The sequence below is a fragment of the Larimichthys crocea genome, chromosome XIX, assembly GCF_000972845.2.
Source record: "Larimichthys crocea isolate SSNF chromosome XIX, L_crocea_2.0, whole genome shotgun sequence".
Classification (NCBI taxonomy): domain Eukaryota; kingdom Metazoa; phylum Chordata; class Actinopteri; family Sciaenidae; genus Larimichthys; species Larimichthys crocea.
In genome coordinates this window covers 12,058,169-12,085,618 of record NC_040029.1, presented here as the reverse complement: position 1 = coordinate 12,085,618, position 27,450 = coordinate 12,058,169, and the positions used below count along the sequence as shown (strand labels likewise).

At 42.0% G+C, this 27,450-nt stretch overlaps 1 protein-coding gene across 2 annotated transcripts in view; it reads left to right on the top strand.

Annotated features, from left to right (window-relative positions):
- nlgn4xa (neuroligin 4 X-linked a) overlaps positions 1–27,450 on the top strand; it is a 93,507-nt gene that overhangs the window by 11,774 nt on the left and 54,283 nt on the right. The window contains exons 2-3 of one of the 2 annotated variants that reach the window (XM_027291759.1): positions 78–803; positions 20,267–20,329. In XM_027291759.1, the coding sequence (XP_027147560.1) occupies positions 353–803; positions 20,267–20,329 (514 nt within the window). In that variant the 5' untranslated portion in view covers positions 78–352. The remainder of the gene's footprint in view (positions 1–77; positions 804–20,266; positions 20,330–27,450) is intronic. The other variant, XM_027291760.1, reaches the window with a different exon arrangement.

Below are 27,450 nucleotides of genomic sequence, written 5' to 3'. Positions count from 1 at the left end.
CTGGTGTTAAACTCACATCTGCTGTGTGGATTAATAGATTCATGTAAATAACTCTTTTTTCCTTCCTTGTCTTTCAGGATATCCCATCAAGCTGGAGCCCAGGTAACTGAAGAGCATCCTAGGCTCTCTCTTCTGGACTGGGGAATCACACAGCAGCCGTCGATCTCCATGCAGGCTCTCGGAATGGGGAGCTCTGAGAAAGCTGCTTTTTTTTGACTGGGGCTCCTTCACTGAGCTCACAGCCTGAGGAGGAGCAGGAAGCATCTCGGTGGAGGGGAAGGGGGGGGCGCAGAGGACCGGAGGGTGGACCCTAACCACGACCTGCAAGGCTCAGGCTCAGCACAGCAGGAGCATGTCAGTACCCGGAGGCCCTTCATGGATGTGTCGCTCCATGGCCAAGGCCAACCTTCTGCTGTGGATGGGGTTGGCGTCCATCTGTGTGGCCACTGTACAGGCACAACAACACCCTGTGGTCACCACCAACTATGGGAAATTGCGGGGAGTGAAAGTTACATTACCCAATGAGATCCTGGGACCAGTGGAGCAGTATTTGGGGATCCCGTATGCGCTGGCCCCAACGGGGGAGCGCAGGTTCCAGCCACCGGAGCCACCCATGTCCTGGCCGGGCATCAGGAATGCTACTCAGTTTGCTCCGGTTTGTCCTCAGTTCTTAGAGGATCGCTTTTTACTCAATGATATGCTCCCTGTGTGGTTCACCGCCAACTTGGATACAGTGGTAACCTATGTGCAGGAGCAAAGTGAGGACTGCCTTTACCTGAACATCTACGTCCCCACAGAGGACGGTAGGTTTTCTTTCTGTCTTCTGCCTCTTCCCATCTATTGTATTTCACGCCTGCCTGTGCATGTCTACCTTGAACTTTGAGGTGGTATTTTGCTGAAAGTCTGAGTCATTCTCTACCTCCGAGAAATGGTACTTGTTACTTGTGATTCATGTTAAAGTTTGAGGATACACGTACTGAACACTGAAGTTCAAAAAACTGATTTTTTTTGTTCCCAGGTAGCCTTCCAGAATTGAACAGGGCACAAAACACTCGACCACCAGATTGCTACAGATCCTCCTTAAGAGGAGATGTGTCAAAATCTAGTTTCATAGCTTCATAACTTCAGTTGATATTATATTTGATACAGTAGATTGTCCAATAGTAACACTCGGCTGCTCCCAGTGACTCTTTTTTTTTCACTGATTGTTTCCAGTTGTTTTTCTCTGCTGTTTTTAGGGTCAAGTTAGTTTTCTTTGTCAAGTTTCTTTTTGTTCTAATGTTTATATATTTAAAACTCTAAAATGACAAGGATAGAAAGGCTTGGATTGCACAGATAAATTCTTAATTAATGTAAATGACTGTGACAACCACATTTGGAGAATTACATTTCGGATTCAATTGGATTTTTTTTACTAGATAAAAAAAGAAATATGACCTGCTTATAAAAATGTTTACTGAACCATCATCCAGGAACCGAACCCTCAGTGTATGACTCATATTTATATAACAGAAGAGGAGCAATCAGGTAGTTAATCTTTAATAAATTAGCAATAGAAACAGAAGATAGAAATGAGGCCCTCCAAGTCAGCGTATCAGAAACAAAGTCTTAAATCTTGTCTCGCCTGTTGAAGGTGGCAATGTTAGCTCTTTAATGTTTCTGAATGTGATTCAGGGCTGTCAGGAGACTTAGCACATCTATAACCATAAAGTGCAATTGTTGTGACAGTGGGTTGTGCTGCAGGCGGCTGTTCGATGCCTTTTGGTGGAATTTCAGTCAATGCCATCAGACCTACAGCAAGCACATCAGCTCACAATGCATCCGTCTTAATGACATCATCAGAAATGATTGCTATATGCTGAAAAAAAAAAGGCCATATCATTGGTACAGGTTTAATCCTTCTTAAATTATATATGTGGAACGGACCCTGAATACCTAAACTCAAGTTAAAGGAGTCTTCCATTTTAAATTAGGGTCTTATTCACTTTGCAGTTTAGATCAATACAAGCTCCGGCCACTATTTGAGAATTTCTCACACTGAGCAACGTAATATTCCAGAATAGGAGCACTAGTTTCTGGTGCTCCGGGCTAAACAGAATGAAGCTGCCATGAATAGTCTGCTTCGTGCACCCCGTTTTGCCCCAGGTACTGCAATGCTGGATATGTCAGAGTAATTATATTAAAAACTGCACATCATTTTTTGATTGGCAGCTCATGTTTTTCTAATTTCGCTCCATTAAAGTTCAGCCGAGATGAAATGGCACGCAGCAACAGTCTGCTCTGTAAATCACGTCCTGTTCTCCCGAGGAGAAATCAGAAATCAATATTGGGGGGGGGAATTTATAGTTTATATTTTTGGGTTAATGGTTGTGCCCCGTATCTGTGCATTAATTAGACAGAATGCTGTTAGTTTTTCCATCTACATATACAGAGAAGTTGTTTTCCAAGGGTTCAGCCTGCCAGCTCGGCCGTCAATCAAACACATTCTCACGACAAGCTCCGACAAGTGGCCGAGAGGAAAGGGAACATTTCTGACATTTCTCTCTATGATGAAAAAAAACTGCTATTAACAAATTAAGTTTAAAAATCATTTGACATGATGAGCTCTCTTCATTTGTCATTTTAGTTGGACTTTATTGGACAATGCTCCATTCTCGAATGCAAAAGCTTAAAATAAAAAGGTGGCCTAAAGCAAAAGCATTTTTATATAATGCATTTTTTCCTTTCCTGTGAGTAATGTAACAATAATGTAATAACCTCTCATTTCCTTCCACATCGCCGGCAATCTGCTTTGTCTGGTTTGTCCAAAAGAGGAAATTCAGGGCCCTCTGAGCGCCGAGAGCTCCGTCGCTCCGCGCTGCTTTGTAATACAAAATGACGAGAGTGCCTTTGACCAGAAGTGATGTAAGACTGAAATAAAAAGAAGTGCGCGACGTAAGCTTCTGTATTGCTCTCAGGCTTAAGGCTCATCCATAATGTTCTCGTTTGAGTGAGGTCTTGTGATGTGGAGTGGGTGTGACACTACCGGTGGAGCACTTTTACCCACAATACCATATACAGGAAAAAAACAGTAGCTGGTCGGAATGGTTGGAAGTCAGAGGGACCAAGGCTGGCCCGAGCTGTTTTAGGCAGCGGCCTCTGGACGGATAGTGAAGCACATTAACCCGCGCGTCTGCCTGAGATCTTTGACAGTTCCGCGCTAAATTTAGTCTGAGCTCTTCAGTACACGGTAGATTAAAAAGTGCAGGAGAGGGATAATCTCACAATCCTGCGTCGGCGCACGGTCGGGGGGCTTTTCTCAAATAATTCACTATAAAAAAAAAAGTTATTGTACTCCAGGAGAGACTGAGTGCAGTAAATCAGTGGACAGCTGCACTGTATTTACAATACACCTGCTGGGTTGTGGGGTCAACCACACCTGGGTTGTGGGGTCAACCACACCCAACCCATGTAATGTAATTACATCCAATAATGTAATACCTGCTGATAACGTAATCATTTTAAATGTAATAACAGGCCAATAATGTAATAACCTAGTAATAACTTAGACTGATTAGACTTTTTTATCTAACACTGAGCAAACACATGACCACTGTTCTCCACTGAATTCGAGCACAAGTGATCTAACTACCATATACACTTCATAGTAACGAATTCAGTAATATTCCCCACTTACATGAAATAATGAATTTACATATATAATCAAATAAACAATATTCTAAATAAAGATTTTGTACAACAAATAATTCTCAAACTGGCTCTTAGAACCATAATTAAGGAGAGAGTGCTGCATAGTGCGTACCCTTGATGAATATGACGACTATGCCATCCACTAAATCTATTTTTGATGAGCGAGCTGCACAAAAACTGCAAAATAATCTTTGATTTCCATGAAATGCAGTCCTGTTTATGTCCGCTCTGCCTCTGAAAAGTGTCTGTAATGTCACACATCAGCCTTGTTTTACAGCTCACCGATGCTTTCCAGCCATGTCAGTGTCTGTCACAGAGATAGTGGAGCTTCATTAACAGTGCTGCTGTTCAACCATGAACATGTGGACATTAGGTCAGTGTGTCAGACAGTCCAAACAGACACAGTGAGCTGTTGGATGAAGAGGCTCTGACCAGTGACCAGAGCACCTCCAACACATGATCAAGGTAAACACCTCAGTGACACAGCAACTAAAAAAACTTCGATACAACACTACTATAAAAAAGTATTCTGGATAACAGAACACAACAACCTGCACACAGATCTGGTACAAGACGTCATTAACACACACAAATTTGTAATAATGTTGATAGTAATTAACATTTTTTTTAACGAATATTCAATCAAACATTCCACAACAGTTGAGGACCGCTTGATTAAATAGTAATAATAATGATACTAATAATGATAATGATTGTCTTCCCCATTGTTTCATCTGTGCAGCCTGGGGCTGAACATCTGATTGTGGATCTGTTTATATCTTACTGCTAATGGAAAACTATATACAGGGTTCCCACACCTTTTTCATGAACAAATTCAAGCACTTTTCAAGCACCTTCAAGCACCAGTTTTTCCATTTTTCCAGCACCTTTAAATAGGTAGCCTACTAGTTGTGTTTGCCATGATGGTCATGGGAAGCGCAGCGGTGCCACTGTATGGCATAATAATATGGGTCTAATTAGCATTATTTCATATGGTGGTAGATTGACTGTTTTGATTTTTAACTAATTGTGAATTGGCTTGTATTCTCAGCAGTGTATTTCTCGGTAGAACACCAAGCGAGTATGATACCTGAGTTCTGCATGTAAAGGCATCGGATCAAGCGCGTAGCCACTTAGGAAACATTTTTGTTTTCTCTTGGTTTATTGAGATAGACATCACACAACCTTGAAAACACTGAATTGAAATTCAAGCATTTTCAAGGAATTCAAGCACCCGTGGGAACCCTGTATATATACTCTAAATCATGATGTGACTCAATCTAGGGCTGATCCAAAATCAGTTTTACATCAGGACTGTCTGTTGTTCTTAGAGATTACACACTAAGACTGAAGAAAAGTGGAGCAGTGATAAAAATCATAATATGTAGTTTACACATATGTACAATATATATAAGAGTAGTAGTATATTCTGGTTGTAAACCTTTCCAACTTTCACTTCTGGTTTATCTGCTATCATTTAAAGTCGGTCATTATTTGAAGAGCAGCTCTTCTGTGAGGACTGACTGTACTCCCCGTATGTTTGCTGCTGCACTGTTTCTCTGAGTGCTTGTTTAAGTGAATGGCTGTAATTGAGGCAGACTGTGAAGCGCTTACTCTCCATTTGTGGCGTTATTTGTTCTCCGTTGGATGGCAGAGCTGCAGGCGTTGGCACAGATGTTCAGCGGAGTTTACTGTATGGAAACATCACTTTGTGTTGGCAGCCTTAAAGTATGAATCTCTTGCTACCTAGTTCATCACAGCAGCTCCCTGTGTTTGTTCTACATGTTGATCCGTTGGATTCTTTCATTGGCTGTCTGTTGAATGTCCATTGTGGATGCGATTGGCTGTTTGATTTAACATGGTCTTCATAACGTCCCCGATAGGTCTCTATAGAGCTGTTGTGAAGCTCAGTGTGGTGCCTCTGACACCTCTCAGCCAATCAAAAGATGGTCAAAGAGATGTAGTGTGGTGCTGAGGCGGGCTAAATGAAGCCTGGGTACTAGACAAGCCACCTGTAACAGCACCCACATTGTCAATCAAAGCGTCTATGCTCGTAATCCTGCATAACTTTAAGCCTTAATATAATGTGAACAGGTGAGTTGTATATAAATTCACCCTCAGTACAGTTGTCATGAACAGGGAAATTAGCTATAGAGACCAAAACTGTTTTTTGTACCAGGCTGTAAACATGTTTATTTCTGCTGTGAAATATGGGGACTTATGGAGACTGACTCACTTCTGGAGCCAGCCTCTAGTGGACGTTAGAGAAACTGCAGTTTTTGACACTTCCGTGTTGGCTTCAATTCACTGCCACAGAGGGTTGCTGTTTAGTGATAGACCACGTCCAGCTTCATGGACTGGGGTCAGTTGTTTTTTTGTTTGACCCAGGGGGGAGTCAATTCTGATTTAAGGAGGTCCCGATAAAGAACATTTCCTCATGTTCAGGTCTGCAGCAGCATCTTGTATAAGTTGCATTATAATTTACTTAAACATTACATTTTTTTTAGATATATTGAAGCAGCATTGTATCAACATCTGCACTGTGTAAAGTCAACGACTCAAATCAAACAAAGAAAGACCCAGAGCCGGGTTGCGGTCCACCTATTAGTGACCTGTGGTTTAGTCTATATTTTCTAATTTCCCAGAGCCGCAAGGGACAAATTAAAATACAATGATTCGTTCAACTGACAGCCTAAAGATAGTCAGTTTGCTACATCATTTAAATCATTTTGTGTTCTTTAACATTTACTAAAATGACTTTCTTTATGTATTTCTGCTGATGGAAGAAACAATTTCCTTATTACAAATAAAAAAAAGCAGCAAATCACACTTAAAGAGCTGGAACCATATAGGGATTGCTTTAAAGGTTTCTGCTTGAGAAATGACCTCAACGGTTTGATGATTGTAGATACATTTTCCGTCAGTTCCATCAATAAACTATATGCAGTTTAGGTTATTGTTCTTGATATCTAAATGATTTCTGTTCATCTATAAAGGATTCCTAATAACATTATAGTCTTTGATTTATCGCTGAGCACCACACATTGTGTCCAAAATGCCAGAGACATTCAAAATATAATGCCGTTCAGCATGACCACGATGACTTCATCCATTTATCCAATGGGCTTGTGAAAGGTTTTCATCAGAGCAGGCATTGTGAAACATGATGCACTACATTAGTCCAGGCAGCGCTATGTCTCTAAGCTATTTTTAATGGATTTTTGAAAGCAATGGCAGCCTGTGTGTGTGTGTGTTTGGAGGTGAGGTGAACCTGAAGGAAAACACACTGTACGTGAAAACCACCCAAAGTGGAGCTATGAAGCACCTTTACCCAACACAAAAGGAAATGTGAGGCTTGGTAAATGGACCAAACAGCACTTTGTAGATGTAGATAATGTAACTGCATTCAATTTTTATATCACATTACTTCACAAGATTGGAAATATAGAAACTAAAGTGAGGCAGAGCAGGTTCATAATAATGTGTGTCGGCAGGCATTGGCGTGTCTATCCCAGTTAGAGCTCATCACTGCCCGTCATCTTTATATCCCCTGAGTTGGCCTTTTCAGAAATCCAGCGTAATGTCAAAATATCCTGCCGGCCGTGGATCAGGGAGGGATTTAGAGTTTTACCGCAACCTCAAGTGGGTTGACAGATTAAGCGACGTCTATTCTTTGTCGTCTGATTTGAAGTTAAAAGAGGAAATCCACTACAGTCCTGCAACGAGCACGCTCAAATGGCCGTATTGTCAGAGCCCTTTAGATTTCCAGGCTGAATCCATTGGCCAAGCAGACAAGTTGCTGGCTGTCTACAGCTGAAATGCCCGAGAGCTCTTTTCATTTGAGCGCATAAAGAGAGAAAGAGGCTATGAGGATATGTATAAAGTGTGGAAGTAGGGAAAGAGAGGCTAGTTTGGTGTGTGTGTGTGTGTGTGTAAAGGCAGTAAAGCTGGCTTTATCAGCCTCTGCAGTAGCTGCAGACTGACTGGGGAGGTGGCATGCAGCTGTATAGTGAATTAATCAGAGTGAAGATGTTTCCTCGGGGGGGCTTTCTCTAGAGGAGGAGACAATACCGCGGCTGCCTCGTCTCCATTTTTTAATTGTCAGCATCCCCGGCATTACTTCTGTCTTACTGCTCGACACTGCGCTCACATGTTTAAACCCAGGGCGCCGTTAAAGCCGCCCGTTCCCTTCATACGCCCTCTTCCACAGACACGAGCCTAATGTTTCGTCGGCGCCCACGATTTATCCCCTGCTACGAAACCGAAAGACATTTTTCAGCTTTTTGTGCCGCGTTGGAGCAAGCTGTTCTTGAAATTAAAATACTCTTCGCAGCACTTTATAGGGTGGAGATAAAACGAGGTAAACAGAGAGAGAAAATGGCTGTAAGACTCCATTTTCCCAGCCTGCCGCGGTTCACTTTTATTTACTCGCATCTCGATGCCAAACACATCAAGTGATTATGTAATTGTGTAGGGTGTAAAGTCAGCACTTCCACTTTATTCGGTGTAGCCTACAGGCCAGACGTGTTCCACATTCAGACTCAACCCGCCTGCAGCGGCGTGGGAAATAAAATCAACTAACATCAACTTTGTGGATTTCTATTTTATTTGAAATCATTTTTCTGATTTTGTTACTACTAAAAACATCATTTAGGAAAGAAACATTTTCCATTTAGTGTTTTGTCTTGAAGAACCAAATGATTTCAATCAAATCACGGCACAGAAATCAGAGCCGTCTCGCAGCCTTTCCATGAGCTGAAGACAAACACAGCAAACTCCTCGGCTGTCAACGGTTTCCAACAGTTGTGCCGAGATGATCTCACTTAAGCGTCTCTTTGTAGGGCTTCGTTTTGCTCTCTTCGGCTGAAAAATAGCCATCTGTCAGTAAGACCAAGCCCCGCCCCTAAGCTGTGATTGGACGGTTGACTCCGTCGCACGTCTTCATGAAACCTGGCAATGTTTTGCATTAGCAGGTTAACATGGAATATTCATTTCAGAATGAACAAAAAAGCAAAATAAACTCATGCATACGTAAAAACTCAAATATATGTATTCCATTGTTTGATTTGGTCTGATTTTCAAACTTCCATACTGGAGCTGTAGCTGCAGCAGAATGTGTTCAGAAGAAGTACATTTGTAGGATTTATCAGCACTAAGGTGTATAATAGAATGGCCCTGAGTCAAAATATGGCTGTAAATGGAGTTGTTCAATCCAATGCCTCACACTAACTGCCCCGGGGCCAGGTATTTTAGCACAGGAGTTCTGGATGTTTAATAATGCAAACTTGGAGAGTGCCAGAGAGTCAATGGGGGTGATTCAGGGGCCCGGCAGTCATTTTTTTTTACACACTATAAATAGCAAATAATCTATAGCATACAAAATGATGCACCCTTTGTGGTATGTAATGCCATAACAACAGCACAGAAACATACATCCAGTTCTAGAGACGACTGAGCAAAATTCTGATAATATCAAAGAACAAGTTAGAATCATTTAGTGTGGTTGGAGATTGTCAAAGGCAACATTCAATGACCAGCTTAGCTGTACCAGGACAAACTGTGTCCAATGACCAAGACTGGAAGTAATGTCATTTCCATAAAGGTCTACTTTACTTTTTTTGCACCCACAATGTTGCATGACCAACAGGTGAGTGGAGCTAAAATACTGCAACTTGTACCTTCAGTAAGGTGTGTGGGGCCTTTCTGCTGTTTTTGATAATGTGACTGGAGAGTTGTTGCTCAGCTTCGAGTCGAGCACAGGGAGACGGTGAGGTTTCTAATATGAAAGATGAAGACACATTGAATTTTCGTAATCTGGTTATCGCTGATTGTCTGCAGTAAGATGATTTCCTGGACACCGGTTTTCTGCTACAGATGTCATTTCTGGGTAATGTTTCTGCCAGGAACTACAGCTGTGTCCTTGCACAGTAGCTCAAAATAAACTGACATTCACGTTCACGCTTTCTGTCTAAACCTCCATTAGAGAAGCTTTGTGAGATGATGGTATAAAAGCACGGTGACTCATTCAAGTTACCAGGAATTATTACTAGTTACATAGAATGACTCTAATTGGTTATGTTGGGTAATGTGCTCACTGACAATTTCCAAGAAGGTTTTTGTTAACCAGAGCATGAAGTTGTGTACTTATATTCTCTATAATGAAATGTTCACAATTGTACAATGGTCAAACATTGACTATTGAAGGTGCTAATACAACATTATATACATTATTTATGATCAAAAACTAGCAAGTCGACAACTTAAGGTCAACAGCATAAGACATAGCAGCCAGCTAATATTACTTACTACTCCTTCTTTAGTCAGCGTCCACTTCACCTCTGCCATAGAGGCTTACTATGGCTGCACGCCTTGCTCCGGTTCTGGCACGACACTAGTTCTGCTTTAAAAAAAAACAAAACAGGTCAGAGTGGATCAACAGGACTCAGATATCACAATTAAGTCTTAATACTCTTAATTTATGGCTGTCTTGGTTCAAAAATATGTAGAGATGGCAGTAGGAATCTAATACATGATTATGGGTTTTACATGTGGGAGGCACTGCCCCAGATTCTGTCTTTGTCTGGCTGCACACACGTGTTCAAACGCTCACATGTCCTTCAGGCCTTTGCATGCGATATATTCAAAATTCAAGACTTACAGTACGTATGCAAATAAATTAGAGCCAGTCTGAGGTCTTTCACAAAGAGAAACCATGCTGCTACCTTTTGAACATCACAGCTGTGATCTGTTAGCCCTTTTTGTTCACCACTAAGTGGCCTTCTGGTGCTCAAAGTGCCTCTGAATGGAGCTGCCATTCTCTGTTTCCTTATGACAGACAGACATACGCAGGGAGATGCAGAAGGAAATGACCCCAGGCTGGGTCACAACATGGCAGAGAGACAGAGAACTGGTATCTCTGTCATAAACTGCCCTTTTCTCAGGCCGCTCAGTACTGCAACTTAAGGCGACAGATAAAACATGAATGTGACATGTGGATACAGAGCTCGGTCAGCATCAGGCTGTCTTCAAGGCAACCCTGGAAAAATACAGCACGTCACATGACACTGAAGGACACAGATCAACATGTTTTGCTGTGATTACGTTACAATCCCTTTTCTTCTTCTGCGGCTCTTTTTGCTCACTGGTAACTCAAAAACCATCCATCCATCAATATTTCTATGTTTTTATATATTTTCTTGCCTTAAAACTGTTTTTATTACTCACATTTTTAAGTAGTTATGTCGGTTCATGAGTAATAGCTCTTATTAGAAATCACCCTGTTCTTGGGGATGGAAAGAGTACTAGAGCATTGTACTCAAGAAGAGTTGGATAAAAGTAAGTAGGTCAGTCATAATGTGTAATGCAGTAAATGTTACTTTTAAAGTGGGGTAAAGAACAAGTCTTATGTGATGACGAATGATATTACAGTCAAATAAAAGAACTACAAAAACACATTTTATAAAATATCAATGTGTCCAAACTAACAATAAATTCCTTTCACATAGAAGGGCTCCCTGTAGCCTGTACGTACAACTGGTTATAAATTATAAATATACAGCATACAGCTGTAGAGCCTGACTAGAATTAACCATAAAAATAAAAAGAGCATAAAAGCACCCATCTGGAACCGCGATACTTTGTCTGGTATAGTATCGTGGTTACTCATTTTAGTATCGTGACAACTCTAGTTACCGCTAATGTTGAAATTATCAACACAGGCCTAGAGCGCCCTCTTGCGGTTTAGTGTGAAAATAACATGTGAAATGATATAATAATGTGTTAATAATTTCACACATAAGTCGCTCCAGAGTATAAGAAAAATAAAAAAGAGCATAAAAGCACCTGTTGGTCCTTTAAATTTCGTGCAACCATTCATAAACTGACCCCGTAATGACGTAATACTTCATTTTGTTGCATTTTTGTTCATGCACGACACGGGTGTCCAAACTTCTTTTAAAGAGGGCCAGATTTGACAATGTGAAGATGCCATGATTGGCCCCCGGGCCGTACTTTGGACATCCCTGATGTACGGTTTACTTATTGCTGGACCCAACACCCATCACCCCTTCACACCATGTAGAGCAGACAGCTCTGTCCTGTTTAAACATGTACCATCTACATATGGATATGCACCAAATTGTAGCAGTCTAATATGTTTGTAATTCCCCAAAGTTTCCTTTGTTGTTGGAAAAATTCAAACAGATTTTTCTTGATAATTAAAAATCACTTAAATCTCCCATCTGTCTCCAGGTGTAACTCTTTGCAGACGATGCAGCGACTTTTCTTAATGATAATATACTTTATATAAAGTATACATAATGATAGAGATGTTAAGTTTTAAAAAAAGAAATCCCCATGTAAAACTGAACACCTGTATCCAGCACACACTCAATTTAAATTCTTAAACACATCTGTAGATAAGCTCATTATCACGGCCCATACTAATTACAAGTTATTATAAGCTATGAATCATATAGAAGGCACATTACCCTCATGCAGTACATTAAGATCAAGGAGTTTTCATATCGGGTACAGCACATGTGATTGCATGCAGTGTATTAAACCACTGTGAAATGTTGATTTCATAAGGCTGAGCTTGTGCACATTCATCTCTATATATGTATTCATAGCTATGGAGGCCTGTGTGTGTGTGTGTGTGTGTGAGCCGCCTGAGCAGATGTGGATGCTCACGCTCGGCCGGGTTACACTGACATGGCACTAGGTTGTGTTTGTGCAGCTTGCTCCCTCAGTGAGCGGCTACATTGTGCAAACACTCCACCATCCCGGCTATGCTGCCACATTATGTGCCTGTTGAGACCTATTCTCCACCATTTGCTGATCAGTGAACGCTACAGCACACATCATGGAGGTGGGGGCACAATGAAACGAACAGATGATACATTCGGAACGGTGTACGAACCCAAGGACTATTGGGCAGCATGGATAATGAGTGCCATTTATTTATTTATTTTTTTTTTTAACTCTTATTTCCATCATGTCTGCTTCATTTCGTTACAGTGAAGCGGCGCTCGCAGCAATGAGCTCACATTATATCTCCCATTTTGAAGACACATTCCATGGTTCTGTTAAAGCGCCCATTGGTTTTATCACAATTATTCTGTTTTCTTTGAACTCCCTGGTGATGCTTCATAAGTCATCACAGTTCGCTGATAACACCGAGCTGTGAGGAAACTTTTGGATTTGTGGGCGTTGGGACGAAATCTTCAAAGAATGGTTCAACATTTTGACAAATATACTTTCTTTCCAAGAGTACCGTATTTTCCGGATTATAAGTCGCACCAGCCAAAAAATACATAATAAAGAAGGAAAAAACATGTATAAGTGGAGTATAAGTCTCATTTTTTGGGGGAAAATTATTTGATAAAATCCAACACCAAGAACAGACATGTCATCTTGAAAGGCAATTTAAAATTAAAATAAAATAGAGAACAACAGGTTGAATAAGTGTACGGTATGCTAACGTTACATGACGCATAAACAACGAACTGAGAACGTGCCTGGTATGTTAACGTAACTAGAGTTGCACGATACCCACGGTATACACGGTACCCCTCGGTGCCAAATCATAACCGTCGCTACTATACTAGAAATTTCACACGACGGTACTACCGTGGATTACTATACTACCGGTGCCAGTCTCCGCTACATAGCGACCGCCTCTGCTCTCCTCCCGGCTTCTCACTGCATGCTACTCCTTTGTAAACAAACCAACATGGAACTGCAACTGAACTACACAGCTGCTGAATGATTGGCTGTTTGCCTGTTACTGGTGACGTCCAGGGATATGATAGGCTGTTTCCCCACACTGGGTCCGCCCGTCTGTTAGCTGATTGGCTGTTCGTGTGTTTCTGCCGGCAAGAACGAACTCCGCGAAGACAGCTCCGCTTCGATAGAAACTCGCTTCAAAACAAACAACAAGCTAAAGTTCTGTCTCGCCCAGACACGAGACAACACACTCACCATGGCAGAAGCACCGGGCCCGAGCAGCGAGTCTGCCGTGGCGTCTTCGTCAGTGGCAACACTAATTTTGCTTAAAAAACAAACGTCGTTGTTTCAAACTAACTTGTACAAATACACTGCAGTTTATAAAAATAATAATAATAAAAAAAGGCTGCAGTATCGCGATAATACCCGGAACCACGATACTTTGTCTGGTATAGTATCGTGGTTACTCATTTTAGTATTGTGACAACTCTAAACGTAACATATTAAGAGTTATTCAGATAACCATAGCATAAAGAACATGCTAACAAGTTTATCAAACCATCAGTGTCACTCCAAAAATCACTAAATCCAATGAAATCTTCAGCCTCTGTGTCACTTTTAAACAACTCCCCCAACTCCGGAGGTAGACGATGCGCCGCTTCCTCTTCTACGTCGCTTACGTCAGACTCATCGTCAGTTGCAGTTCCAATTATTCCAGCCTTTCTGAATCCCGACAGGATGGTTTCGTTTGTCACTGAAGCCCATGCTTTGTCGATCCATCCAATGACTTCCAGGAAAGTTGCTTGCCATTTTTGTTCAGCCCTTCTCAGTTGTTTTTATAAGTTACCGCCAATATTGAAATGATCAACACAGGCCTAGAGCGACCTCTTGCGGTTTAGTGTGAAAATAACATGTGAAATGATGTAATAATGTGTTAATAATTTCACACGAGTCGCTCCAGAGTATAAGTCGCACCCCCGGCCAAACTATGAAAAAAACTGCGACTCATAATCCGAAAAATACAGTAGTGGGAAGACTGAACATCATGTCTCTATGGTAAATACAGAGCTGAAGTCAGGGTTAGCCTAGCTCAGTATAAGTAGTGATGCTGCAAACCCTCCTGAAGTCTTCTTCGTCATCGCAGTGAGGTGGTTTTATCGTGGCTCTACACAGTGTTGGGCACATTACTTTGAAAAAGTAATTAGTTACAGTTACTAGTTACTTACCCAAAAAAGTAACTGAGTTACTACACTATAAAAGTAACTAGTTACCCAGGAAAGTACCTAATGCGTTACTTAAGTTAAAAAATGCCAAATAATTTGGAGTAAAGCAAACAACAGATACCCATACAGAGGTTTTAATTTATGGCACCTCAACGCAATTACAACTGAACTTCAAGCATTTCCTTTACTTACAAATGTAAGCAGTTAAACAATATGACATGTTTTACACTTGACATGCTGCAAATTAAAACAAACTTTCACAGTTTCAGACAACATATACTTCCAACTTATTTTTTTCTTTACGAAAGGAAACAGTTTAAGAACACGAAGTACTTCAAACTCGCTGTGTGCTAAATCAATAATAATAATAAAAAAAAAAGTTTGCAGCTTCAGACCACTAGTGGGCATACTGTACTTCAAGTATGTTCTTCTTCACAAATGTAAACAGTTTAACAGTATCAGTGTTTTCCCTGTGTACCCATCCATGCTCTGCCTCAAACATTTACTTTATCAGTACATTCTAAGTGTTGTCAATGGCAGCATGTTTTCAACCACATACCTCCCTATCATTTTATTGAGTTCTTGCTGTGTAGTAAGTTTTTGGGGTAGAAGCTGAAGCAGAAAAATCCAGCCTTTGCTGCTTGGCTGGCGTGGCTCCGTCACCGTGGCCTTCCTTGTTAGCTAGCTTGCCTTCATCGTGGGGCATGCCGGTGGCCACTAGCTTAACAGACGCGTGTGCCGTCGAGAGATGCTTCATTAAATTCGAGTTGCTTACATTTGACGTGGACAAAGTCTTTGGTCTTAGACACAGTGTGCATGTAACATGTACATTTTTACCTTTTACCTCGACGAGGTTAAAATACTGCCTATACTTCCACCGTGAAAACGCTGTCTTAAGGCCAACTCACACCGGACGCGGAACAGAAGCGGAACGGCACCGCCGCGGTCACCGTAGCAAATAGAAGCCAGTCTAGTCAATGAGAGCACTCACACAGGGCACGGATCAGAAGCGTCCCAGAAGCGGCTCTCCGCGCCACGGCGCAAGCTTTCCGCAGGATTTCTATTTTTTCCGCGAGCCGCGGCTAAACCGCGTAAATTTCAACAGAGCACTGCGCACCAGACAGGAAATCCGACACAGAATCAACATAATAAACTTCCGCCCCCTTTCAAAATAAAACACAATACGCAGTTCATGTAGCTTTTTACAACTTCACATCAATGTTACGTCATGACCGGTGGCACCAGGTGATCAAAGATCGATCAAAGGGTCTCAACATGAATGACGAGAGACTAATTGTTGAAGTGGAACAACACACAATCATTTATGACACAACAGATGCTTTTTATAATCTCCTCCACGTCGGAGAAGCAAAGTCAGCTGTTTGTTGTTGTTGTTTTCTTTATACACTGTTCATCGCGGGGTCTCGGGTATGTCCAGGATTCTCTTGTGATCTCGTGTGAATACGGCCGCTCCGCGGCTGATCCGCGTCCGGTGTGAGTCCCGTGTTAGACTCAGCCTTCGGGACTCGCCATCTCATCTGTCATGCTGTGTGTGTGTGTGTGCGCGCGCGCTACGACTGTGTGTTGGTTTGTGTGTTTACCCGCCCACCGGGTGTCTCTGGTTGGCTCAACATGAAATCTCTGCTTTAGCCAATCGTCATTACGTATCCCGCCCTTACCAAAGGGAGAAAAAAAACATGCCTGTATGCGAGTTGAGTGAGGTGCCAGTTTCAAAACGAGTAGGTTGGTTCAGTAACGCGCAGTAACGGCGTGTTGGTACCGGTAACGGCGTTACAACGATAGATGAAGTAATTCGTTAGATTACCCGTTACTGAAAAAACTAACGCCGTTAGTAATTATTAATTAGTAATTAGTTATTCCCATCACTGGCTCTACATAAATTAAAAGCCTGTGCTCACTGACTCAAACCGGCAACCCACACTACAATCCAGAGACGCTGCACAGAAACACAAGGTGGATGGATGAACACTGTTATTATTCAAGAGAACACCTAACCCCCCCTAAAACCACAGAAATGAGATGTAAAGTTTCAATCATTGAGCTTTAGACATGTTGGTAGGTGAATTCTCCATTTAACACAGAGACATGATATTCATATCCGTCTTCTTATCACTCTTGGAAAAGAAAGTATATTTTCTAAAATGTTGAACCATTTCAACTAACTGCATTCAGTCTTAATGCTAAGACTTCAGCTCTGTACTCAACAGGTGTAAGATCAATACTACTAACATTCATATTTTCTTCTCCATGCTTATACATGATCTCAATAACTTTGTATTTTCAGTCTTATATTAAGTTCTTAGGGCGACTTTGTAACAGAATTTACAGCCATGTTTTTGCACAGTCCCTGGTAAATAAACCAGAAATAATAAATATGGGGTGGTCGGTAGCGTAGTGGGTTAAGCGGCCGCCCCGTGTGTGGAGGCTGTAGTCCTCGCTGCAGCTGGCCCCGGTTCGAATCCCGCATCGGACGGCTATTTACTGCGTGTCACTCCCCCTCTCTCTGCTTCCTGTCTATCATCAGCTGTCCTATCAATAAAGGCATAAAAGGTCGAAATAATAAATATAATATTTTCATCTCACACAAAAAAAAACAGTAATTGCAGTCAGGGAAGATGCTGTTGCTGAACATACTGCATTATGCCTTCTTAATATTTTACTAGTCGGCAGTAGAAAGAGAGGAATCAATGCTGTTACAGGCAGCAGAAACACAATTTAATTTTAATTTTAAAGGATATTTAATTAAGGATAATGGCTTTGATGTCGAAACGAATGGACCCACTTCTGTTTTTCTATTCGCAGTGTTAGTTCTTAGTTGAAATGTCACATGGAGCACACGAGCAGTGGAAGCAGAAACGCCACAGGTTGTAGTAAATGAGCATCCTGACTACACAGACGTTACCGTGGCTGACTGGTGTAATTGGAGCTTTCCCAGCAGCTGCTGATTTTCCAAACTGAAGCAAGCAGCCATATTTAAAGCACGACTCGACATGAGCATGTTCTGAACCGTCTGCAACAGTTTGTCCGGAGCCTGATCTCATGTCACGCCAACAGGTTATGAGCCGACAGGTCAGACTGTCCGACAGGATGGAGACCTTATCTTGAAAACGAGCCGCTCGTAGTAAATAGATGCTTTTGTGTCTCTAACGTTGCTGTTAGCTCAGCTTGTTTGCTGTGCTTCATGTTTGTTTGGCGTGCTGCCAGCTGGCTGGAAGATCTCCAATTACTTGATCCGTTTCCACAGCTAATGTCCGTCACCACGGCGACTCCACCTCATGTTCAGAACCCAAAAGGTCTCTACAGACCTGCTCATTATTTCTTTCTTTATAGGGACGATCTTTTAGGTTGGTAGCAGTTCCAGTGACAACTGTTGTATAACTCTTCATTAGTGCTGCACATATTTTATTCATTTTGCACGTTTTATAAATCATATATACGGCCGAAGCAGCGGTTTCCAAATTTTTTATAGTATGCCGCCCCAAGCCACCCAACGACATTATGATATGATAGTCCATCACTCTTCTTCTGTTCCTAAAAAAACTCCATTAGTCATTTGCCGGAGCACTGTTTTTTTTAGTTTTTTTTGTTAATATGATGATCATTAAATATGCAAAACATTCATTTGCATATGCATGATTTGTCTTGCCCCTGTAGTATATTTTCGGTGGTGATGCAGATGAAGATGTTTGACGAGAAACTCCGCTGACACCGTCTTAGTCGTATAACAAGTTTATTACAACAAGCACAGTGTCGAAGCAAGTAAAAACTACTTGGAGAGCTCCTGGCCGAATGATGAGAGACTCTCCCGACCTATGCAGGACAAGCCCTTATATAGGTAGTTTGTGCCTCCCCATGACATGCAATAACAATAGCTCACGGCAAAACATACAATGAAGTTAATTAAACCAAAGAAACAGAAAGATAATAGAAATTCCTTTCCCAGGAAGACCCCCTATAGGCTTAACCTTTGACCCGACTCCTCATCAATGTATCTAAAGAAGTCTTTACTTCACCTGAACATCCGGCAGCGGCTCCGACCTGGCTGAGCCCTTTAGCCCCCCAGTTAAATAGCCTCTGACCCAGACCCAGAAGTGGTCAAGATATCAGCCCGTGACTAAACAGGTATCTTCAGACAAACCACATGTCTATAACAGCATTAGCATTAATACATAACTATGCATCTATGCGCAGACACCTCACCCCAGCCTTAACGCACCCAGGGTTGCTGCAGCAATCGCTCTTGGAACCAACAGCCACTTTTCTTTATTATATGTATTGCTTTTATTCCATAGCTTTTTGACGCAGTGTCGTTCGCATTAAACAAAGCAGATATAACGTGTTAATCGGTGAGCTTTAAAGGCGCGTGGTGGTCGTGAAAGAAAGTGAAGGAGTACTGAACGAAATGTCCAACAATTCTTTGAATGAGAAGAAAAATAGCTTTTTTAAAAAAAACTTGGATAAAGCGACCCTTTCGATATTTTAACGTGTACGTGTTAGAGTTGCACGATACCCATGGTATACACGGTACCCCGCGGTGCCAAATCATAACCGTCGCTACTATACTAGAAATTTTACACGACGGTACTACCGTGGATTACTAAACTACCGGTGCCAGTCTCCGCTACATAGTGGCCTCCTCTACTCTCCTCCCGGCTTCTCACTGCATGCTACTCCTTTGTAAACAAACCAACATGGAACCGCAACCGAACTACACAGCTGCTGAATGATTGGCTGTTTGCCTGTTACTGGTGACGTCCAGGGATATGATAGGCTGTTTCCGCACGCTGGGTCCGCCCGTCTGTTAGCTGATTGGCTGTTCGTGTGTTTCTGCCGGCAAGAACGAACTCCATGAAGACAGCTCCACTTCGATAGAAACTCGCTTCAAAACAAACAACAAGCTAAAGTTCTGTCTCGCCCAGACACGAGACAACACACTCACCATGGCAGAAGCACCGGGCCCGAGCAGCGAGTCTGCCGTGGCGTCTTCGTCAGTGGCAACACTAATTTTGCTTAAAAAACAAACGTCGTTGTTTCAAACTAACTCGTACAAATACATTGCAGTTTATAAAAATAATAATAAAAAAAGGCAGCAGTATCGCGATAATACCCGGAACCGCGATACTTTGTCTGGTATAGTATCGTGGTTACTCATTTTAGTATCGTGACAACTCTAGTACATGTCTGATTCTGACCTCATAGCGCTCACCGCTACTTTCTTCGGAACGTCTTTCTCGAGAACCGTTCTCCTTACAAACATCGACCCTCCCTCCATGCAGCACACCGACCCGTACACTTAATGAGAGCGTGCACGGCAGCGGCGGCGTGGCTTATTTGTTTCAGCCGATGGAAGCTGTTTGCTCACAGATTGCTGTTTCGGGGGCCCCGCCAGGCTGCTGTTGTGCTCCTTGTTAGTCAGAGAGTCTTCATCACACCACAGCCTGTTGAGCTCACTGTGAATCTTGTTCCCTCTTGTTTTTCTCTCACACAGCACTCACGACCTTTTTTCCATGCAGTTTGAACTTTTTTTTGGCTGGAAAGAAACATTTTTTTCCTTTTTCCCTCTCGTTTCTTTTTAAATGTCTTCCCTTATTTCTCCTCAACACTAGGGGCCAACTCAAACAAGGCGCAAGGCGCAGGTTTCCACAGTAATGATGGTGGCGGTGATGAAGGTATTTTTCTATCTTTTTTTCCCCCCCCTTTTTTTTTTGACCGACAAAATAAAAGCCTGACACTTGTGCATGACAGCAGACCTCTTTAATCAGTTTTCTTTTGACCCTCCATTCCTTTTTACTCCCCCTGAAGTGCGTCTGAGTGCACTCCTATCAACCTCTTTCCTCTTTGGAGTCATTAAATCAGAGGATTCCGTCTGAGGTGAGAGGGCACCTCTAAACAGGAAGGAGGTCCCAGTAATCCTTTTTCTCACCTGCGGTCACCGAGTTCAGCTCTGCATGTTAGATTACAAATTTCAAGCGATCATGCCCCTCTCCTTGCCTTCTTTTCTTCTCCCATCGCTCGGTGAAGCATGAGCACTAACCCATGTTGTTTTGACGGTGGAGATTTGTTCATCAATGGCTTGGAGAAAACCTTTTTTTCCCCCTCTTTTCTTCTATTAACACCTCCTCTCTCTCTGCATGATAATAACTAAACGGTGTCGTGTTCTTCCGTCGCTGTGTTGGGTAATCTGTGGGGAGCGGAGTGGATGGCTGGAGGTGAAAAAGCCACGGGAGACGATTCAGTTAAAGGTCACCGTTTTGTCTTCAGGGGGCTGGAAGTGGCAGGAAAAAAAAGCAGTGACATTTCTGAATGGTAACACGGGCAGTTGTTCAGTTTTTACGGATGTTGCTCTAGAGAGTGATATTTGACATGATCCTTACCGTGCATCAGGAGCTCTGTGTGCTCTGTGCAGACAGAGCTGAGCCTTTAAATCAGGGGTCGGCAATTAGCGGCCCGCGGGCCAAAACTGGCCCACCATCAATTATATCTGGCCCGCTAGATGACGTTGATTTATTAAAAAATAAAAAAATTAAAAAAATAATCTTCTAATATTATTCTTCTAATATTGTATTCTTTACAAACTGCAACAACCTCGTGTCGGCTTGACATTAATAAATGCAGACTGGTCCTGTATTCGGAATCAACATTTCTTTTCGTGGCTTTTGACAGCGTCATTTTGCATGGATAGCTAGCAATCTTCAGCTAATGATTTCCACAGCATCCAAAACATAAAAACTGGCGATTGTATACGTTAGTTACGGCAGGTTATGACAGACTCCAGGAGATGCAGCAGTGGGTGTAAAAACAGCACATAGAAGCAAATTGATGTTTTAAATTAAATTAAATGCATTTTTAAAGTTAAATAACGTTTATTTTTAATAATAGAAAAAATAGAAAAACTTTTTTTTTCCCAGTAGGAAAGCATGTCCATGGCCCGCGATGGAACTGTCAGAAAAAAAATTGGCCCGGGTCCAAATTTATTTGCCGACCCCTGCTTTAAATGTTCATGCAAGCTGCTGTTGGACTGATCATGCCAAAATAAACCAACTGAATACATTCACTCATCAGATCTCTGAACTAGGTTTTCCTCAACATAGACGTTTGCAGCTATTGATTCTTGTTATACTGCGGGAAAGAAATGACACATACATAAATAATCTATGGGACAAAGTATGCTATATGTCCTTTCAGTGACCACTGACTATTTGATCTGTCTGCTCTAAATATACATGAAAAAAATCTAATTTCTAGGTGCAAACAAACAAAACCTGCAGTTCCTCAAACGTCCACTTGAGGCTGGCTCCAGAAGTGAGTCAGTCTCCATAAGTCCCCATGTTCAAATGTCCAACTTCACAGCAGAAATAAACATGTTTACAGCCTGGTACAAAAAACAGTTTTGGTCTCTGTAGATAATTTCCTTGTTCATGACAACTGTACTGAGGGTGAATTTATATACAACTCACCTGTTCACATTATATTAAGACTTAAAGTTATGCAGGATTAACAAGTGTGGACACATACACCATCCATTCCTTATACTGTCAGTGGGGCTAACGCTGTTTCCCGTTATATAATAATGAAACAAATAATATTAATGAGCGACACATCATTAAAAATCATCATAGATCTACATTCACAAAGCCTCTACATGTTTTGTTTTTTTGGAGTCTGATGTATCAAACTCACATTTGTGTCCTTATTGCATATGCAAGAGTGAAATATAAACAATTATTTGAAGTCATTAACACGTTGAAGTAAAGCACTGAGGCCGCACCTTTACTTGTATTTGTATTCACATGCACTCACACCAGGAACAGAGATGTTTCATAGAAATGAGCAAACACTCAGCATCCTTTCTATTTTCTCTATTGATTTTTAAACAGTAGCTACACGTTGGATGTTCAGTAACACACACACACACACACACACACGGTGATAAAGACCATGCATCAGGGACATGGAGCACCCCGGTTTCAGAACTGCCGCCCACACGAGCGTGTGTTTGTTTTGTTCATCAACACACCGATGACCTTGTAGGTTTAAAGGTTCAGCGAGAAATCCAGAGCCGGAGAGCCGCTTTTCAAAAGTACAACATACAATGTAGTGATGAGCAGAGTTAGTGTTGTTGTTAAGATATGAAGTAAAATCGTTTTAATTCAGTCGCTGCTGGTACAGTGAGCCGCTGCAGCCGCCCATCAGGGGATAATTACGTGCAGATTGTCACTGTTGTCACTACTACACTCTTACAGATGCAAATCTAGCTCTAGTCTTTTTTTAGTTTTTTTTTTTTTGCCAGTTTTATATAGAAAATTGGTGCCAATAAAGGATTCGTCCGGTGCTCATCTACTGTATATTAAATAACCAAACCAACAATGTGTTCATCTATCTCTCGATAATGTCTGACTTTCTTAGCTTGTCTGTGCTCATTAGTCCCCACAAAACACTTCAGAAATATATTTTCAAAATAAAAGTTTCATTTCAGACAGTGCATTCTCCATCGGTCTGAATTTTAATCTATTGAAACTCTAGATCAGCTTGCGTTGCTAGCGTTTCACCAGAGTCAGTCGTCTTCTGGTCTTGTATTTTGAATGATGATAGGTCATTGATTGAGGAGTACTCGACTTCAACTTCAACTTTATTTATTTATATAGCACCTTTCATACTCAATTGTAGCCCAAAGTGCTTCACAGAAAGTAAGTAAAAAGTAAAAACAGAAATAGACAGTAGAGCAGTTTCATAAAAAACTAGAAATTAAAAGAAAAAGTACAAAACAGTAAAAAACAGTTGCTATAGAAGTAGGTATGACCTGTACAGTAGATAAGCACCAGAGATAAAAGTAACAGCAAGTGATCAGGGCATAACAATTCAGTAGTGAATGGCAGCTTAGGTAAAAGCCAGGCTAAAGAGGTATGTCTTAAGTTGTTTTTTAAAAATGTCTACAGAGGTGCAGTCCCTCAGATCCATAGGCAGGCTGTTCCAGAGATGGGGGTCGCGGTAGCTAAAAGCGGCCTCACCAAACTTCTTTGTGGAGGTTCTGGGGACAACTAGGAGTCCAGATGCCGAGGATCTGAGGGACCTGCCTGGTACATACCTCTGTAGCATGTCAGAAAGGTAGGTCGGTGCCAGGCCATTCAGTGATTTAAAAACCAATAAGAGAATCTTAAAATCAATTCTAAAACTAACGGGTAACCAGTGCAAGGCTTTTAAAACGGGGGTTATGTGTGTCCTCTTTCTGGTCTTTGTCAGTACTCGGGCTGTAGAGTTCTGTATCAGTTGTAAGCGGCCTATTGTTTTTTTAGGAAGACCAGACAAAAGGGCATTACAGTAATCAAGTCTTGAGGTGACAAAAGCATGAATTAGTTTTTCTGTGTCAGCCTTGTTGATGAATGGTCTGACTTTGGTAATATTTCTAAGGTGATAGAATGATGTTTTGGTTATTGTTTTTATATGGGTCTCAAAGTTGAGGTCGGAATCAAGGGTCACTCCCAAGTTTTTGACCTGATCTTTTGTCCTTAGGGCCAGGGATTGAAAATGCTGGGAGAGGTGTTCTCTCTGGTCTTTGGGCCCGAATATTATTATTTCTGTCTTGTCCTGATTGAGTTGTAGAAAGCACTCAAGGCCAATGTATCCTGACTTTTGGTCCAACGTACGGGTCAAACTTCAAAGACAGTGGATCCTACACTTCCCATAATGCAACCTGATAGCATCTTTTATTAAACTGTCCCTTTGAGGTAAAGGCCTACAGTTATTAGAAATGTTTTTAAAAGTTAGTATACCCTATATCATTTGGGGTTTAAATCTCATGACAATGCTCCTCCAGGGGGGGAAGTGTCCCGTTAATCCCGAACCCCCAGCTGCTCTCAATATACGTACATGCATGGGATAAAAAAAACGGGAGTTCCTTTGGTTACATTTTCAAATAAATGCAATGAAGTGAAGCACAAATGTTTAAAAACTCAAGCTTAGAGATTTTTTATTTCTTTTAATGCAAGCTAAATTTTCCTCTTCACGGGAAAATGATCCCTAAATTGGTTTTATAAAGTGAAAACTCGTATTTTCTTTAGGAAGCTGTAATATATTTAGTCTTGCTCTGCCTGGATTCTCTAAAAGCTTAAATTTCCTCTGGGCATTCATCACACCGGTTAGGAAATACCATCATATATTGGATTTGCACCTAACAGATGTAGCATAGTTTACCTGAAATCAGCGGGGCCCGATCTGTGGGAGACAGAACAGATTAAAACACACCATCTGCCCACAGCTGGTGTGGGGGAAAAAGGACGATATCCACCTTGGAATTTAAAGAGGAAACTTAAAGCCTTTGATTATGTAAGCACAAGTGTTCCTACTCACACAATACTCCATATATAGAGACAGACGCAAAAGAACGTTACAGGTGTCAGCTTTTCTTGTCTTAGTTTGTGCGGTGCCACTTTGAAAGGGCAAGGAAGAAGACAAACACCGACGCACTTCAAAAGAAGATTTCAGTATGGTGAAAGGACTGGATAAAGAGCGTCTCCAGGCGCTACCTTGGCTTGCCGGTGTTTTCAGGAGAGCACGCAGGATCGATGCACTCTGACTGTTTGAACATCTGCAGTGGCAATGAATTACTCGTGTGGATCCCCTGTGGTTCCACCTATAGCTCGGCGGCTGCTGCAGAGAAAAAGCTTGCGGCGCTGCAGACAACCTCTCTGAGACCTTCTGTGCTGCACCCTCCCACGTCACTTCTTCTGGAAGTTTGCTCTTTACTGATAAATGAGCTTTTTGTCAGAAGTGCTCGCCTGGAGAGTCCCATTTGAATCAAATGCACCCGCAATTCTAATTATTCAATTATGTCCCCAGAACAAGAAGTGTTATGGGCATTACGAGAATTGCTTTTTGAGATTTTACTGTAATTACTTTCCTACTTTGGAAAGAGACACAGTGGAAAGAACATTCTGGTGAGTTCAGAGCATGGGGGCTGCATATATAGAAGAAGTGCAGAAATGGAACATGATATTCAGATGTTACTTGATGAACCCTTGATGTCACCAGGTTGCACTGTGTTTCTAGCCCAGAAAGGACAAACGAACACGGGCTCTAATTAGGCCACTCTTGCATGCTTGGAAAGGGGGAGTGAGGCGAGGGGTATTCAGTTACTTCTGCAATCTGCAATAGCACCACTAAATTCTACACATGGACCTTTAATGATTGTCTCTTAGATATTACTACATTATACTATATATATTACTATACTATACATTATGCTAGGTAATGATGCACTATATTTTATAGTACTTTAAAAAAATTATATATATATATATATATATAATATATATATATATATATATATATATATATATAGCATCAAAATATGGGCATATTTATGTCATACAACATGTACGGTATTTGAAATACATGCCCACATAACTAAAATATATTGCTGCATATTAGCACACAAAGTTTTTGATATATATTGAAAACTGATGCTGGATCAGCCCTGCCTCCTGACTCTGTTGCTTAGAACTGCATCTCAGTGACTGATCTGCTTAGATAAAGTAAAAATAATAATAAAAAAAAAGTATTTTCATTTACTGTAGTGAACATAATGGTCCATGTTTCATTTGGTGTATTTGGTCCTTTGACAGCATGCTCGGCATGCAGCGTTCGGCGTTTCCGTGACTCCGGGCCACATAAGGACTCCGGGAGAGAGGGCTGCTGTTTTTTTTTGGCGTGTCAGTAGAACTGCATCGAACAGGAAGTAGGTTGCTTTCTGGCAGAGGCATGCTGGGACAGACAAGCGGTGATGGCAGCGATAGAGGTGGAGGCAGAGGCAGCGATGCGTTGGGTGGGGGGGGGGGGTGGGGGCACGTTTCCATTAACTGCCATTTATATTCGTGCCACTAACGGTAGGAAATGCTGAAAGGAATGGAAAATTCAGATAGCCCACCCCCCCCCTCCCCAAACACCGTCCCCTGTTTCCCCTCACCCATATAGAGATGAGTAATGTGTGCAACGCTGCACAGCCAGTGGAGGAATATATTATCCACCCGGCCCGGGTGGCAGTGATGAATGTCCGGGACGAACTCGCTGCACAGTCACCCAGGAAGCTCCACGGACCCATGAGAGAGCAGAGAGCGAGAGACAGTACGGCGGCGAGCGAGGAGAGCACTCGAAGCGGTTTGATTTCTTTAGTTTTAAGTGCACTCCGACACGATTGGGACGTGGTGCCCCGAGACCACCCTCTTCTTCCCCAGCTATAAAACACGGCTCTAAATCTGCAGGGCGTCTCTCCGGTGGATCAAAATACCCTGAGTGGACCCCCCCTCCCTCTCCTCCCTCCTGACTTCTGACTCTACCGCTGCACTACACCAAAAGAGATGGGTAGTAACAGTCAATTTGCCTCTTTGTTTGATGGAGAGCCAGCCGAATAGTTTTGTCTGAGCCCACAAAGGCCGGCAGCGGCCATCAGATGCGTATCAGTTAGAGACTATGACAACTTAATGGGGGCGCTCTTGTTTTATGTGCATCTGCCTCTTCAAGGTTGTTTCCACCACCCACGCTGTTCCACCGGGCCTCTCATAACGTAGAACTGAATGACAAACAGGAACTTATTGACACCGTCCTGCTTGTCTGTAATCAGCAGGCCTGTATTTAACCGGAGTGAATCCGCCCGGGGTCCGACCCCAGCTCCTTCTAAAACACACCTCCCTCTGCTCGGTTGCAGGTGAGGAGCGGTGAAAGAGATACAGGCACATTAGCAAAGCCGAGGCACCCACTCAGAGCACAGCGGAGATTAATAACCTGTCACTGTGGG